General features: G+C 42.5%; 1 protein-coding gene across 1 annotated transcript; it reads right to left on the bottom strand.

Annotated features, from left to right (window-relative positions):
- Positions 1–241: 241 nt before the first annotated feature.
- On the bottom strand, positions 242–9,843 carry LOC128354585 (adhesion G-protein coupled receptor G7-like). The gene is made up of 16 exons (XM_053314802.1): positions 9,786–9,843; positions 9,115–9,219; positions 8,910–9,019; positions 8,506–8,646; positions 8,172–8,260; positions 7,679–7,827; positions 7,473–7,586; positions 6,965–7,152; positions 5,504–5,656; positions 4,216–4,335; positions 2,611–2,723; positions 1,947–2,284; positions 1,407–1,488; positions 1,007–1,165; positions 770–926; positions 242–669 (listed from the first exon to the last, which is right to left on the bottom strand). Exons 1-16 carry the CDS (start codon positions 9,841–9,843, stop codon positions 478–480), a joined length of 2,268 nt encoding a protein of 755 aa, XP_053170777.1. The 3' UTR covers positions 242–477.
- Positions 9,844–12,112: the final 2,269 nt, after the last annotated feature.

The following is a 12,112-nucleotide window of genomic DNA, read 5'->3' on the forward strand; positions in this document are numbered from 1 at the left end:
GAGACTCTGCCAGACGTTCCCAGCAGACCCTCACAATACGTTACATAACATTGTTGTGACTATTGTTAATATTTATACTATATTTTTATACTGCCAACTGGATCAGTCCAACAGGAAGAAGCATTTCCTCTTCTGGGTTAGATTCATTCAAGCAAGCGTTAGCTCAACATTAGCACAGAATTACTTAGTCAAAGTCCTACATACTTAGTTCCTAGCTAACAGAGCACCAACTAGGGCTGGGTTTCAGTACTCTGAAATAAATCAGTACCAAGTAGTATGGAAACATCTCCCACGGCTCTTTGTATGGACTTGCTCACAGTCAATCAACACAAGCGTTCTGGAGTATGAATTATATATATTTTTTACAAATTGCGCCTTTAAAACAAGAAAGTAAACAAAGAAATAATGCAGTTCAGAATATCTGACCGGGGTTTTCTTCTTCAGTTAGTTTCTAGATATAAAACTATTATTTCGACTCTAAAAGGTTTTGCTGGAGGTGTTACGGTCTCTGTAGGTCTCGGAGCTGGTGGACTTGTCCCAGTCCTTCCACAGAACGTACCTCCTGTTGTGGGACTGTATGTTGACAGACGAGACGAACTCAGCAGATTTTGACATGTAGTCTCTGAAAGTCCTCGTTCTGGCTGTGAACAGGATGAAAATCAGAAACCCCTGAAGAAGAAGAAGAAAAGAGACAAGAACATGAGCTTCAGTTTACCTTCTTCTGTGTTTGTTTAGCTGCGTAACTGTCAGGGAGCTCAAACTAACACACCTGTGTGGTCGTGCAGATGCAGAAGAAAATGCTGAAGAACAGATTTTCGTTTCCTCTTGTGGTGAGGACCAGGTACCCCAGAGTCCAGGACAGACCCATTAACACCGCCAGGGACAAACTGGTGAGGAACTTCTTCCTCATAGATAAAGCGTTGGAGCTGCACGGAACAAGAACCACAATTAATCTGTTTACTGTGAGAAACTAAAACTAAAGAATCCAGAAAATATTCACATTCACCTGTTTAGTCTGGGGTCTGTCCTGCATGTGGTCAGAGAGACGAGCACCAGCAGGACCACGTTGTAGATCAGGATCAGACCAACCGGAAGCAGAAACCCCCAAAACATCGGCTTCCCAAAGTCAAACTGGTCGTCCTCGTTCAGAGCTGCAAGCCAGCAACTTAACAACGGAGAGAAGGAAGTAAAACATGAGAACTGACACGGAAACGACTTTGAAAGACAGAGACAGAAAATATTAATCTGAAGGAAAAATTCACCATTAAAAGTCTTGAATATGAACGTTAGATGACTTGATACAGTGTATTTACATTCATGTTATACTGTGAGAATTGATTTCAAGAATCTTAACAAGAAAAACTTAAAGATGAATGAACAAAAGTAAAACTACACAGATAACCCACAATTCCTCCTGTCTGTATCCCAGAGGATTGTCGACCCTGTAGGTCGCTCCTAGTGTGATCGCCATGACAACGGCTGGGATTCCTGAGAGGAAACAGGAAATCAAAATAGCAATTAATATGCAATATATATATATAATATACAACTTTGCTCAGCTACTTTCTCTGTACGTCCAAAAATATTCAGTTTATTGTCACATGAGACAAAGAAAAGCAGCAAATCTCCACAATTCAGAGACTGGAATTGGAGAATTAGTCACTGAAACAATGATAATAAGGTCTAAAACAAGGGAGTATGGGAGACTGTCATCATCAAACATCTGGAGTCTTTAAATTAAGTGAATTCTGTGAATATTTGGGCTGGATATCAACTGAAGTGGCAGCTTGACTTTTGGCCTCCGTAGTTACTCCTGCACTCAGCTGACTCACCACTAGATGGCACTACAGCCTCACCACTGGTCTTTCAATGGTTTGAACCAACAGCCAAAGCTGTGTCCTGCTTTTAAAGGCCGTGCCTGCTGACTCTATGAATGAATGTCGTACCCCATCCAGCAGCGATGCTGCCTGAGGTCCAGTGTGGCGGCAGGTTGCGGCGCATCGTCCGGACCAGCAGCATCACCTGCGTGCCGTAAATGGCGTTCCACATGAAGGTGGCGAGCAGGAAGAAATGGAGGAGAGCCGTCACCACCGTGCACGAGCCGCGATCTGGTGCCACGTATTCATCAGACTCGGGGACTTCATTATTTTGGATGTCGGGTTCGTGCTCGGTGTTGTCCTTTCGGTTGGGGTTTTGGACTCCAGAGAGGAAGGTGATGATGAAGGCCAGCAGGCTGATACAGATGAAGAGCAGAGCCATCTTTGAGTTCCTGTTCTGAGCGTTTCTGTTAAGAAAAGATTCAAAGGTGTAAAGAGTTTATTTAATGTGGAGCCAGAACACCAGAGACCACTTCCCCAGGTATTTCTTTAAACTTAACATAACTTCACTTTGACTTCCATTTTCCATTTCCCGCCTTTTTTATTCTAAATACATTTTTCTGTCAACCTTTAGACATCATTAGAGTTCATTCATACTCAACTTAAAAAACTTATATGTCAAAACTTACTGCAACATACTGATTGTAAAGGAAATGCTAAGCTAAGGCTTACTTCAACAACCAGTAAAACAATAAAATATTTATGTGTATATATATATGAAACATGATCTTACATCTCTCTACCGTGATGAATGATCGTAACCACCAAACCGAAAATAGATAAGGAGAGTCCAACGATGGAAAACGTATTGAGCTGCTCTGCATACTCGTGTTCCTCTCTAACAGACTGAAACAGAAAGAAACATTTTAACATTTAATTTTACATTTGGTGGTACCCGTCAAGGCTGCCCGCTGTCGCCGTTACTCTTTGCTCTCGCTATTGAGCCGATTGCCATAAGGCTGAGATCTTCTGCACATCTGCAAGGTGTTAAACGGGCAAGTATTGAGCACCGAGTTTCCTTGTACGCGGATGATTTATTAATTTACATAACAGACCCTGTTAAGTGTGCCAACTCTTTAATACAGATACTAGATGATTTTGGTGCATTTTCAGGTTACAAAATCAACCTTCAAAAAACTGTCTGTTTTCCAATTAACTCAAAAGCCAAAACACTCACGCAGGGACAAATTCCTTTTAACTTCTCCCCAGAAAGTTTTCAATATCTAGGGATCAACGTCACCCACTCTTTTAAGGGCTTGCATAAAAATAACATTGACAAGTTAATAAGTAAAGTCAAAACTGACCTACAGAAGTGGTCCAAGTTGCCACTGTCATTAGCAGGCAGAGTGCAATGCATAAAGATGAATATCTTGCCTAGATTTTTGTTCCTTTTCCAGTGTTTACCTCTCTTCCTGACAAAAACATTCTTTAAAAAACTTGATCAAATTATTCTCTCATTTGTTTGGGCAGGCAAGGGAGCCAGGATTAATAAAAGCACCCTACAGACAGCAAGGCAGGAGGGTGGGCTGGGCCTACCTAACTTTATGTTATACTACTGGGCAGCAAATATACAAAAGATACTCAGCTGGTGGTATGAAAGTGAGCTGGACTGGTGTAAAATGGAATCCCTCTCCTGCCATACCTCTTCACTTGTGGCTCTGACATGCTCCCCTTTGCCACTTTCGGTTTCCAATTATACCTCAAATCCTGTAATCTTGTCAACTTTGAAAATATGGGCACAGTTTCGCAAATATTTCAAGTTAAATAATCTTGTCCTCCTAGGTCCATTATGCAATAACCATATTTTTTTACCTTCTAAACTTGACTCTGCATTTGCACTTTGGAAGGAGAAGGGGATTAAATCATTTCGAGACCTGTTTTCAAATGGTACATTTGTTGACTTTGAGAGTCTGTCCCAGAGGCATGACTTGCCCCGGACCAACTTCTTTCGCTACCTCCAGGCTCGCAGTTTTGTTAAAGGTTTTTGCAGCACATTTCCACATCTACCAGCAGATTTACCTAAAATTCTTGACAAAGCAGAAACTTGGATAAAAATGATGTCAAAGCTGTACACTGGTATTCTCCAGGCTAACACCTCTCCGCAGATCACGGCAAAACAGGGGTGGGAAAAAGAGCGAGGAGTCCAACTACAGGATCCTTGGTGGGGGAGAGCCAAATTACAAGTGAATAGCTCCTCATCCTGTGCCCGTCTTAACTTAATACAATTCAAAGTACTACACAGGATGCATTTCAGCAAAGCAAAACTAGCAAAGATTTTCCCTGGCAGTAGTGAAGCTTGCAATAGATGTGCCTTTGTCCCAGCTGACTTAGCCCATACTTTCTGGTCATGCTCAAGGTTGACAGGGTTCTGGAAGAGCTTTTTCAAGATCATGTCAGAGGTTCTAGGTGTAGCTATCACCCCCTGTCCACTCATTGCCATTTTTGGTGTTCCCTCAAACTATCCAGAATTCAGAAAGCAGGGATTGAATGTTTTAGCATTTGCCTCTCTGATTGCTCGTAGGCGTATTCTTCTACACTGGAAATTGCCTAAACCCCCAGCAGAACAATCTTGGCAGACTGACCTAATGTCATTCCTTAAACTAGAAAAAATAAAATTCTCACTCAGAGGGTCAACTGGGAAATTTTACACTACATGGCAACCTCTTATTTCGTATTTTGATAATGTAGCTACAACATATACGGTATAGCAGTGTATAACATACTCTGTTCTTGTTTTTTCTGTCTTGCTTTGTTTTTTGTCCAGCTGTACTCTTAAGTCAATACGAATGTACAAATGTAAGGTGGTTGATGAGACACTCCGTCTGTATAAGAAGACCAATTGGGGTGGGGAGGGGTGGGATACTGTTCTATATGTTTTCTACTTGTTAGTTGATTTGTATGTTTGTTTAACTAAAAAAATCACGCATCTATCTGTAAAGGCCATGTAACATGATGTGACGTGTTTCAATAAACAGGAAAAAAAAAAAAAATTACATTTGGTATGTGATACAAATACACATTTTTATTTTAACAAGTAGTTTCGCGTCTACTTTCTCTTCTTTTATCGTATTCCTGTTCTGGGCTGTTATTTTGGAGCCTGGGCTTTAAAACTGTAGTTGCTTGTTTCTTCCACCAGATGGCGCCATTTAGCTGTATTTAGCCTATGGGAGACTACAATGCAGTGTTCCTCGGTCCTGCTCGTCCTGTATTAAGCACAGCAGACCAAAATGACCTGGATGTGTTGGTGTGGGTGTCAGAGTGTGGTGTGTATGTGTGTATTGAAAAATTAATGTGTGTGTGTACACACATGTGTGTATGTGCAGCTATAAATAGATCATTTATATTGTCTTGCAGGTCTGCATTTATTGCATTATCTCACACACACACATCATTGACATATCCCAGACAGTGATAATGCCCTCCCAAATAATTCACTTTGCATTCGGACATTAGGACTGATGTTAGAAACTAATATTAAATTAATATTTTATGGCGGTGTTTTAGCGCAGACATTTTTGTCCCTAATGATCTCCATGTATCACTTTTTGAAGTGAGGCACAAGGGTTTGGTTGGTTATGTTTGAGCAGTTTTGAGTGAAACTGGCCGTGCAGATGTGTCCTGTTTACCCAGAGAGCAGCGAAGTTGGTGGTGTGGTTGCAGACGCATCGCAGGGCGCCGCCTGAAGTGTTTTGTTTGAAGCAGCCGGCGGTGCTCCAGTCCTCCAGAGTGTAGTTCCAAAACACGCAGGCGAAGTCGTGCAGCAACGAGATGTTTAACCCCTGAAACAGCAGCAGATATCATATCAACCCATAACATTCATTTTTTTTACAGTAGCAAAACTTTAAGGAACATCAGCGCCTGTGAGGGAAAAATCTGAATAAAAATAGCAATAGAAACAGATTCATGTTTTATTTGATCTGGAGCCGCAGTGGTTTCTTATCACACTGATAAAGATTCATTAACTGTTGTTTATGAGTGGCGGTATTTACTGTCAGTAGGATTTTTTTTTCACAAACACATTTTGAGATTGTTACGGCCCTCAGCCCTTGGCTGTGTCCTGTGTGTTGTGTGTAGTGGGTGTGGTTGTGTCCTGTGGGTGTGGCTGTGTGTTGCAGGTTGCAAGGAGATGGCTGATTGGGAGCACCTGTGCCCTGGCTCTGCAGCTGATTTAAGCCGGCTGGCTTCAGTCCTCGCTCTCTCTCCCTCTGGATTGACACACTGCTGCTGCTGGACTGCTTTGTTTCGCATTAGACAACACGCACCACATATTTGACATTGCCTACAAGCACCCTTCTACACCACTGACGTACACTTTCACACTTCATTGTAACTTTAACTCCTGAATTTATAAATAAATCAACCTGCTTTGGTTTAAGACACATGCCAATTATCTGTGTTTTGTTGCGGCCACGGAGCCAGGCGTAACAAGATTGAAAATGTTGCTTCTCTTCTTCTGGACTTTGTCATCGTGACAAATAAACACCAGGAGCACCAAAACAGCTCAGTGTGAAGCATCATATTCATGAGATTTATTGGTGACATTAAAACAACCTATAAACAGTTCCACTGAAATCAGCTGGGACAAAAAATAAACATAGAGAAGTCATAAAAGTCTCTGAAAACACAACCTGGTTTCAGTGTTCTATATAACAGTTTATATCCTGTTTGCCCTTCTCACCCTGACTGTCAGCCTGTCTATGCAATAAACACCATCATAAAGTTTGCAGATGACCTGACCTGTTTGATACTCCACTAATAATCTCACTTTGGGAAGAAGAGGAGAACCAATCCAGTTTTAAACATCACCTTGGCATCACATTCATCCATTTTCTGCTGCTTATCTACTTGGTTTGGTACTGGTATCATAATTCTTTTAAATGATACTGAGCCGTACAACCTACTGGTGCACTGTGGAGAGAATCATGACATACCGCATCTCAGCCTGGACCAGAGAGACTCATCCATGTGTTATTAAAACCTTATAACCAAGTAATGTATGTCAAGGTTATGCCACTGTTGTTCCTTTGTTATTTATCATCCACATAAAAACAGCTCAAATAAGACAATGTTAACAGCGACGTTCTTACTGTTGGTCTGAACTGCATCTCGATGTGTTGTGGTACCACGCTGCGCTCCTGACCTCTGACACTGGCCGACAGGACCCTGATGGAGTTCCGTCGCTTCCTGTAGTCCCTCGACCGGAAGAAATGGTCGTTCTGGTAGAGGACGAAGCCGAGCGAGACGTTTGTCGGCATCTGGCGACTATTGACATCTTCTGCAGACATGACAGACAGAAAACAACAAGAGCTTTATTTGAGCAGAGAAAAATGTATTTCTCTCTCTCTCTCAACCCCAACCGGTCAAGGCAGATGTTCTCCTACTCTGAACCTGGTTCTGACTGAGGTTTCTTCCCATTAAAAGGGAGTCTTTCCTTGCCACTGTCGCCAAGTGCTGCTCATGTGGGATTGTTGAGTCTCTTTATATTAAATTTAAAGAGTACAGTCTAGCTGCTTTATGTGTAAAGTGCCTTGAGATGACTTTTAAAAATTGATTGATTGATTCCTTTAACACCAGTTTGTCAAAGCAGAAACTCACCTGGTGGAAATCGTACGAGTATCAGGGCGTCGGCGATGAAGCCGTTCTCCATCACAACTGATGACGTGTTGGTGTTCAGTTTAATTCGGTCGGCAGCGAAACTTCCAGATAGTCCTGAACACACCAAGAAACAGAAGTTCCTTTTTTAAAAAATCAGCTATTCACAAATGTTGACATTAATACCAAAATCATCATCTGTCACTGACCTCTGAGCGACGTGAACTGGACTCCCTGAGTGTTCTCCGCAGGTAACCGAGCCGACTGGACCACCAGGTTGGGCTGAACCACCTCAGACTGAGAGGAGTTGGTGGTGGAGCTGAGGTTCAGAGAGAGCTCATCCAGAGTCCTCGTCAGACTGAACCAACAGAAACAAGTCAGCGTATACCTGCGACTCTGAGGATCCATCACATAACGAACATTCATCGTTCTTTACTTTTTAACAGTTGTGTTCAAACGTGATTCATTCAACAACAAAGAATAATAGAATTAACTTTAAACCATGACTTTAAGAATAAAAAGTATTGATAGCAGTGATCCAGACCTGTATCAGATTTAAATAACTCTGATCTCTGATCTGAACTGAACAAGGATTGAGGATTCATCCTCTGAGGAACATGAATCTGATTCTATCCATCAGACAGTTGCTGAGATATTTCAGTGTGGACCATCCATAGAGAGAGTTGATGATATGATTTTTACCCCAGAGTAGTGTTGTTTTCCTCGGTGTTGCTCGACACGCTGGCGTTCAGCAGCTGGCTGACTGTGGCTACTGCTGCCACCCTGACGCTCTGCAATGCAACACAGGACACACGGCTCAGCCATTACATCAAGAAATGTCTGAACAGTCAAATACTGAAGCTTTTAGAGTGGGCTCTTTTTCATCAAACGTCGTAGGTTTCTCAGATTTCTGCAAAATCCTTCAGTTTTGTTCATGAACTGGTGCCATCATAGATGGGTGATGTTTAGCATTACTTCCACTGTTAAAGTTAAAGGTTAACTGAGCCAGGAGTTCTGTTTAAGTGATGTTTGGTACCTCTGTGGCGTTGGGAGACAGAAGCAGCGTGTTGGCGATGTGAGCTGCTGCTGTCACATTTTCAGACGTCAGCTCTTCAGGTTTAGACGTCAGGATTTGAGCGCAGGCTGCCAGCCTCTCGAAATCAGCCGGGCTGCTCAGCTGAAAATATGACAGATATCTGTTTGTATTTCATATTTCCTACATTCATACCCATATATACAATCTGAAAATACAAATATAATGATGTAAGAAAAGGGTTGACCTGTTAAAGGGTTAATGGCACTCTCCAGTCTCCATCTCCTACGTGTGATTATTAACATGTCACCGTATTTATTTCTAACCCTGTTAAACATTCGTGTGTGGTGACAGCTGAGAACGACCAATCAGCTGTTTTCATGGTTTTGAAGGTAGTTAATTCTCACATTTTGTTTTAGGTCACTGAGCGTCAGGCCGCAGGTGAAGTTCTCTGGACGGCTGAAAGTCGCTTCTCCGTTCTGGATGGAGCATCTGGTGGAGGCCTTTGGTTTGCCAGCTGGATGAAAGTGGTGGAAGTTGGAAGAGTTAGATCTTTTTAATGTTGGACTGATGAGAAATGGGTTGATACCTTGATGGATGTTAGAAACTCACCACTGCTCGTTCCCTCCTCACATTTTTCCTCAGAATATGCAAACCAGCCGATGGGTGTTTGGCGGAAATTAAATCCACCCAACGTCACATTTTTGCAGAAATTTCCTAAGAGGACAAATTTAACAAAAGATTAGTTGTGCTTCTGAAGGTTTGTTTGATTTGGAAATGATAAGTTGGAAAATGACATGTAAAGGTGTTCAGAGAGAAAGACACTGAATGAAGTCAATGGAAGGACACATGTGGGTTCAGTGTGGGTCTGTGGCACAGAGCCTTTAATGGTAATAGTCAGATTGTCATATTTGTTTATTTAACTGTGTGTCATGATAGTCATAAATTCAAACCATATAATCCTGGACCTTACATCTTATACTGCTGACTGGCTAATGTATTATCTAATCACACATACTGTTGGAGTTATTTACATTTTTATATACAAATTTCTGTTCGTCAGATTTTTCCTCATGTGACCCACAGTATTCAAAAATAGAAATAAAATGCATACTTCTTTTTTTGCAGCAGCAGACACACATGTTTTCAAATAAATTCAAAAATTAGCATTTATATATTCTTCTAGCAGCTTCTGGATCAGAACAGGGACAAATCAGAAACTGTTTTTAATTAAAAAAATGTTGTTAGCTGCTGACGCTACATCTGACTCACCTACTGCGCACGTCTCTCCAGTCCAGTCATCAGGACAGATGCAGACATCCCCCACTGGTTTCCCCCCATTATCACAAGACAGAGCAGTAATAGTAGGTGTAGTAGTAGTAGCAGTAGTAGTAGCAGTAGTAGGTGTAGTAGTAGTAGCAGTAGTAGTAGCAGTAGGAAGTGCAGTAGTAGTATTAGTAGTATTAGTAGTGTTAGTAGTAGTAGGTCCAGGACTAGTAGCATCAGAAATTGTCGTGGTTTCATAAGGTCTACTAGTAAGTGTATAAGTAAAATCAACCTCAGTAGTGGGTTCACTAGTTTCAGTAAGCATTGTGGTCACAAGTGGGTCAGGAGTAACTGTACTGTTGGCACCAGTAGTTTCAGAAGGTGGGTCAGAAGTAACTGTACTGTTGGCACCAGTAGTTTCAGAAAGTGGGTCAGAAGTAACTGTACTGTTGGCACCAGTAGTTTCAGGAAGTGGGTCAGGAGTAACTGTACTGTTGGCACCAGTAGTTTCAGAAAGTGGGTCAGAAGTAACTGTACTGTTGGCACCAGTAGTTTCAGAAGGTGGGTCAGGAGTAACTGTACTGTTGGCACCAGTAGTTTCAGGAAGTGGGTCAGAAGTAACTGTACTGTTGGCACCAGTAGTTTCAGAAGGTGGGTCAGAAGTAACTGTACTGTTGGCACCAGTAGTTTCAGAAGGTGGGTCAGGAGTAACTGTACTGTTGGCACCAGTAGTTTCAGAAGGTGGGTCAGAAGTAACTGTACTGTAGGCACCAGTAGTTTCAGAAGGTGGGTCAGGAGTAACTGTACTGTTGGCACCAGTAGTTTCAGAAGGTGGGTCAGGAGTAACTGTACTGTTGGCACCAGTAGTTTCAGAAGGTGGGTCAGGAGTAACTGTACTGTTGGCACCAGTAGTTTCAGAAGGTGGGTCAGAAGTAACTGTACTGTTGGCACCAGTAGTTTCAGAAAGTGGGTCAGAAGTAACTGTACTGTTGGCACCAGTAGTTTCAGAAGGTGGGTCAGAAGTAACTGTACTGTTGGCACCAGTAGTTTCAGAAGGTGGGTCAGAAGTAACTGTACTGTTGGCACCAGTAGTTTCAGAAGGTGGGTCAGGAGTAACTGTACTGTTGGCACCAGTAGTTTCAGAAGGTGGGTCAGGAGTAACTGTACTGTTGGCACCAGTAGTTTCAGGAAGTGGGTCAGAAGTAACTGTACTGTTGGCACCAGTAGTTTCAGAAGGTGGGTCAGGAGTAACTGTACTGTTGGCACCGGTAGTTTCAGGAAGTGGGTCAGAAGTAACTGTACTGTTGGCACCAGTAGTTTCAGAAGGTGGGTCAGAAGTAACTGTACTGTTGGCACCAGTAGTTTCAGAAGGTGGGTCAGGAGTAACTGTACTGTTGGCACCAGTAGTTTCAGAAAGTGGGTCAGTAGGAAGTGCAGTAGTAGTATTAGTAGTATTAGTAGTATTAGTAGTGTTAGTAGTAGTAGGTCCAGGACTAGTAGCATCAGACATTGTCGTGGTTTCATAAGGTCTACTAGTAAGTGTATAAGTAAAACCAACCTCAGTAGTGGGTTCACTAGTTTCAGTAAGCATTATGGTCACAGCTTCTTCAGTAGGACGAGTAACAGCAGGTGCAGGAATAGTAGTAAATTGAGAAGCTTCAGTAGTTTTAGCATTTTCAGTAGATTCAGAAGCAGGTTCAGAAGTAATTGTTTCAGCAGGACTAGTAGGTTCAGTAGGAGTGGTAGGTTCAGTAGGAGTTGTAGGTTCAGTAGGACTAGTAGGTTCAGTAGGAGTGGTAGGTTCAGTAGGACTAGTAGGTTCAGTAGGAGTGGTAAGTCGTGGTTCAGTAGGAGTAGTAGGTTCAGTAGGAGTGGTAAGTCGTGGTTCAGTAGAGGTGGTAAGTCGTGGTTCAGTAGGACGAGTAGGTTCAGTAGGACTCGTAGGTTCAGTAGGAGTGGTAAGTCGTGGTTCAGTAGAACTCGTAGGTCCAGTAGGACTAGTAGGTTCAGTAGGACTAGTAGGTTCAGTGGGACTCGTAGGTTCAGTAGGAGTGGTAAGTCGTGGTTCAGTAGAACTCGTAGGTTCAGTAGGACTAGTAGGTTCAGTAGGACTAGTAGGTTCAGTAGGACTCGTAGGTTCAGTAGGAGTGGTAAGTCGTGGTTCAGTAGAACTCGTAGGTTCAGTAGGACTAGTAGGTTCAGTAGGACTAGTAGGTTCAGTAGGACTCGTAGGTTCAGTAGGACTAGTAGGTTCAGTAGGAGTGGTAGGTAGTGGTACAGTAGTGGGAGTAGAGTTTGGGAAGTCAGTATTGCTGCTGGTCATGTGAGTTGTTGGTGTTTGTGC

This window comes from Scomber japonicus, chromosome 24 (assembly GCF_027409825.1).
Source record: "Scomber japonicus isolate fScoJap1 chromosome 24, fScoJap1.pri, whole genome shotgun sequence".
NCBI classification, from domain to species: Eukaryota; Metazoa; Chordata; class Actinopteri; order Scombriformes; family Scombridae; genus Scomber; species Scomber japonicus.